The following is a 5,401-nucleotide window of genomic DNA, read 5'->3' on the forward strand; positions in this document are numbered from 1 at the left end:
CGGTTAGTATATTTTTTTATGCATTTTTATGATTTGTAGGGTTTTTTAAGGTTTTTTTGTTTTTCATATAATCATTCCCTATATATACACAAAACTCGAACCGAATCACATACGAAAATACCATTTTAAAAAAAATCATTGGTGTGGTTTTTAGTTACATACGTATATACTTGAGTGAGTGTGTAAAAATAATATACAATAACCTCAAATATACTTGACGGTTTGGTTTTTAGTTGTAAGAAAATAAAAATAATAATAATAACTAAAATTATAATGATAAAAAAAATATATAAAAACCCAAAATCCATAGTTAGTTTTCTAAACAAATCGTGTTTTTATCTATTCATTTTATTTATTTTTTTAATTTAATATATAAACAATTTTAGGTTTAGAACTAGAACCATAAAACAACTACATTTTCGCTGGAAAAATGTACACTCCTCGTGTTTTCCTTCCTCTCTTCCGTTTTTCATCGAATGTCTTTTGTTGTATTGATTTCTTCTTCCTGCTACTTTTTTTTTTTTTTTTTTTTTTTTTTTTTTTATTCTGATTGTTTGTAGTCGTTGTTCCATTGAATTCCATCTCTTTTTTGTTGTTCGATTACATCGATTTGTTCTTCCTTAATTCCTTCTACACTTATTTTTGTCGTTATCTTGTTGTATGGCTGCACCTCTGTTCGAGTTGGTTGTTGTCGGTTCAATGAAGCAAAACCGAACTCCAATTTCGAGGTAAAATCAAACTACAATTTCATCTTCCTTGTTGCAACAGGTAAAACCTACTTACATCTCATAGTTTGGGATTGCTTCTAATTAATTTGATATAACAACGTTCGATGAAATGTTTTTAACAAAAAAAAATTAAAAAATCAGATTCAATTAAACTAGTTATTGAAAATCTTAACAACGGAGATGATTAATCATATCCTCGTTAATGAAGACTCTACATTCTTTATCTGTCTATTTCTTAATTTGAACGATTTTATTTGTGTTGATGACTAATAAAGTTGTACATGCACTATTGTATTTTCATATGGTTCTTAAATTTGCATCTATTTACCATTGTTTTGCATATTGCAAAGAATACTTTGTTGTTTATGTGGAATATATCAAAATTTACAAACTTCAACAAATTGTGACTTCTACCATTTTAAAGATATAATATTATGAAGACTATAGATGATACTTTAATAAGAAACTAAGCATAGATACATTAGTACATTACATCAATCATTCTCCATCTCTTGTACATTATCATCATCCTCTTCACTCTCACTCTCACTTTCACTCAATTTATAATCACCCGAATTCAAACCACGTCTACCCAACACCACAAGATCAAGAAGCTTCCTCCTTACACAATACACAGGATTTGGATCAATCAAACCCCCTCTCTCATACCCTTCTCTTAAAAAAACCGTATGTCTCTTCCCTTTAGTTGACAAATAAAACATTCCCGGATGATCCAAGAACAAATCCCTCACATTCAAATCAATCCCAAACCACTTCCTAAAATGACTTATCTTCTCCACTTCCACTGTCTTCTCCACAGTCAAACTCAAAAACTCATGAACTATTCCAACCGCTCGTTTCTCAACCTCCATAACTCCACTCTTACTCCTCTTCTTAACACCTCTCACCTCCTCATATGGCCCTATGTAAGCCAACTTTTGCCATTCTTTAACTTTAGCCCTAAAATTCTTCTTCAATTTCATACTTGGAGGATAACTATGTTTAAAACTAAACCTAATTTCCGTTCTATCAACACTACAATTATCTTTACAACACTCCATAACCCTCCAATTTTCGACAGCTGTCATCAAATCATGACTATGATTAGTATCGATAAGTTTAATTAAATGTGTATTGGGTTCATGTGCATCAAGAACAAGAAAAAGATTCGGGTTTTGAGATATTATCGAATCTTCAAAATCATCTGGAAGACCGAGTTCCCTCCACACCTTGAATATAGCACGAAGTGGAAGCGTTTTGGATAATGACATGGACAAAAGCCGAATCAAACGGTTGATAACAAGAGGGCGAGTTTTGGTAATCGCTTCGTGTTCTTCTTTTGATATTTGCATTGCTAAAGGGGTGAGTTTACAGTAGGGTTGAGAGAGGGTGGTGTCGTAGAAGATTTCGAATATTCGAGGGTATTTTCGTAAAAACGCGGTGGCACCACGGTTGAGGTGGAGTTTTTGAGAGAGGCGGTTGAGGAAATCGACTGAGACGGAAGGTGGGTTGTTAGGGTTTGCAAGGATTAGGTCTTGGATTGAGATGACTTTAAGGAGGTTTTTGTATTTGTCCATGAATTTTTCAAATGTGGCATCTCGGATTCTAGAAGCTACGTATTGAGAGGAGGTTGTTTTGAGGCGAAGGGAAAAGGGTGAATGGGAAGGTTTTGAAGTTATTCTTTTGATAAGATGAGTTGCCATTTGTGTTTGATTTGGAGTCACCTTTGTTGTAATGCCTCTTTTGATCAATCAAGTTTTGCAACTGTAAAAATGTCATAAGGATTGTTACAAAGTTATTTTTGACTTATTTTTCTTATTGTAACTAACAAATAATTGATTTTAACTAACAGAAAATATGTGTCTATTGTTGATTCCAAAGTTACCAACATAAAAATCGATATGTTAAAAGTTAAATCCTGTAACTGTAATTGATTAGTGAAAACATGCATGTAAAGAAAGTAATCCTTCTCAGGCATTTGATCAAACAGCTTGCGTGCAATCTGATTTCTAATCTTTTGGTCATTCTAATTTTTAAGCAATCTGATTTCAAACCTTTCTGTTAGCTTTGGGCGGTTTTTTCATCGTCTAAACTTTGGTTCCTCAGAAATACAAGCCATAAGACTACACAAATCAAGAGACTTCATAATCAGCAAAGCTAGATGAACATGGTTATTAACATCAATCGATGAACCCAAACAGCAAGCAATGAGAAACATGAACAAGAAACACTAGTTCTGTAAACCAACAATCAAAATAAGATAAATGCATCATCACTAACAACATTGGTAACCTTGAAATCAATATTTTTGGGAAAAAAGAACGAAAGCAGGAAAAAAAAAAAAAAAAGAACGAAAGCAGAAAAAATTGTAGAAAAATGGAACCTGTAGCTGTGGAGTGCGAAGGTGGCAGTTGGCTTCACATGGGAGGCGATGGCATACGGCGGCGAGGGGAGGAATCGCTTGAGGAGCTGACGACGTGAGAAGCGATGGAGGACGTAACCTGTCAAAAATCACGGAAAACCGAATTACCCGCGCCCGACCCGTTCTGAATTTGGATTATATTTTGTTTAATATACGTTGGAGAATATTTGGACTTTATTGTGTTTGATGGAGGTTTCATTTGAGATCTATATGAAAAATAAGGACTATTTTGTAAATTCTCGTAACTGTCTTAACTCTCAAGTCTCGACTTCGTATAAAGGGACCCACATTTTCCTCAAATGTCTACGCATCCCACTTCATTAAAATTTTAAAATCCTATCCTATACGATAAAATTAGTCCTATCGTTCAATTTCTCATATTCTCACCTTGGACCACTTTCTATACAATTGATAACTTGTAAAATAAGCCATCAAATTAATAGCGAAAATTTCCATTTTCCTAAATTGTGTATAACCTATATTTAGTATAATTGCACAATACAGTTAATTTATCCATTGTTGTGAATTCGAGAATTTCAAATTTAAACGTAATTCTAACCTTACCAAGCGTCAAACTTATATATAAAGTTTTTATCCCAATGACCGAATGCGTGTTTTTTAAATAATATTTACAAAATAAGTATGTTTTCAAAAGTATTAGAATGATTATAAAAAATACAAAAAAAAGAACAAAACCGTATTTTTCAAGTTTTTTGAATCAAAATCACAGTAAATTCTTGATTTTGGACGTCTATGCAAATTGAAAACTTTTTGGACCCTATACAAAGTTTTTTGAATACCACAGTGACCCTTGGTTTTGGACGGTATATATATATATATATATATATATATATATATATATATATATATATATATATATATATATATATGTTCAGTTTCATTTGAGACCATTCTAATTTCGTGACACCGTGAAACCAAATCTAAAAATAATTTTAAAATGCAAAATAAATAGAAAAATCCAAAATTTCTTTTTTTAAATATTATTTTCGGAACTTGAATTAAGTAAAAAAAAATCCATTCTTTTTGAAAAATAAGTGAAATATTCTAATAGAATATTACACTGACATATTCTAAAAAAATAATGTTAAAATACAGAATAAATGGAAAAATCTAAAAATTCTTTTTTTAAATATTATTTTCGGAACTTCAATTAACTAAAAAAAATAAAAATAAAATAAAAATAATTTTTTTTTTTTTAAAATACGTGAAATATTCTAATAGAATATTACATTGATATATTCTAAAAAATAATTTTAAAATGCAAAATAAATGGAAAAATCCAAAAATTCTTTTTTAAATATTATTTTCGGAACTTAAATTAACTAAAAAATATTTTAAAAAATATTTAAAAAAAAATTAAAATAAAATGAATAAAAAAATGCGTCTCACGATCTCACAAAATTAGGCCGTCTCACATGAACCTAACCCTATATATATATATATATATATATATATATATATATATATATATATATATATATATATATATATCAAGGTTGTAGAACTCGTTACTCGGTACATGTTAGATCGACTATCGAGCAGCGAGTACTCGGGGAGTACTCGGATTTGATAATTTATGTATAAATATTTTTAAGGAAATTATATATGTCAAAATCAGAAGTTGATTGAAATATATAACAAAATTAGATACATGTGAATATACAAAAAAAAACTAAAAAAAAAAACACATAATGGTTTCACTTCGTGAATAATTGCTGAAAATTTAAGATATATATGTAGTAATAATCACATGTGTGTGTGTTAAATAATAAATCATTAAGTATAATATACATATTAAATCACCGAGTTGACCGAGTTTTACAACACTTCTCAGTATAAATATTTTTAAGGAAATTATATATGTCAAAATCAGAAGTTGATTGAAATATATAACAAAATTAGATACATGTGAATATACAAAAAAAAAACTAAAAAAAAAAAAAACACATAATGGTTTCACTTCGTGAATAATTGCTGAAAATTTAAGATATATATGTAGTAATAATCACATGTGTGTGTGTTAAATAATAAATCATTAAGTATAATATACATATTAAATCACCGAGTTGACCGAGTTTTACAACACTTCTCAGTTCGGTAAGGGGCTGATCGGAGAGTACTCGGAATTTTGTAACTCGCCTCAGTAAGGGGACGAGTTGCGAGTACTCGGAGGAATAATCAACCAATTTGGCGAGTTTTACAACACTGTATATATATATATATATATATA

At 30.0% G+C, this 5,401-nt stretch overlaps 1 protein-coding gene across 2 annotated transcripts; it reads right to left on the reverse strand.

The window, feature by feature from the left end:
- Positions 1 to 1,160: 1,160 nt before the first annotated feature.
- On the reverse strand, positions 1,161 to 3,292 carry LOC145008021 (Ubiquitin carboxyl-terminal hydrolase family protein). Of its 2 annotated transcripts, XM_078966633.1 has the most exons (3): positions 3,112 to 3,292; positions 2,783 to 2,851; positions 1,161 to 2,492 (listed from the first exon to the last, which is right to left on the reverse strand). In XM_078966633.1, the coding sequence occupies exon 3, from the start codon at positions 2,429 to 2,431 to the stop codon at positions 1,223 to 1,225; it is 1,209 nt and encodes a 402-aa protein (XP_078822759.1). In that variant the 5' UTR covers positions 2,432 to 2,492; positions 2,783 to 2,851; positions 3,112 to 3,292; the 3' UTR covers positions 1,161 to 1,222. The 2 variants fall into 2 exon arrangements, with proteins under 2 accessions (XP_078822759.1, XP_078822758.1); XM_078966632.1 differs by lacking the exon at positions 2,783 to 2,851.
- Between the last annotated feature and the right edge of the window lie 2,109 nt (positions 3,293 to 5,401).

This window comes from Lactuca saligna, chromosome 8 (assembly GCF_052625555.1).
Source record: "Lactuca saligna cultivar CGN05327 chromosome 8, ASM5262555v1, whole genome shotgun sequence".
Classification (NCBI taxonomy): Eukaryota; Viridiplantae; Streptophyta; class Magnoliopsida; order Asterales; family Asteraceae; genus Lactuca; species Lactuca saligna.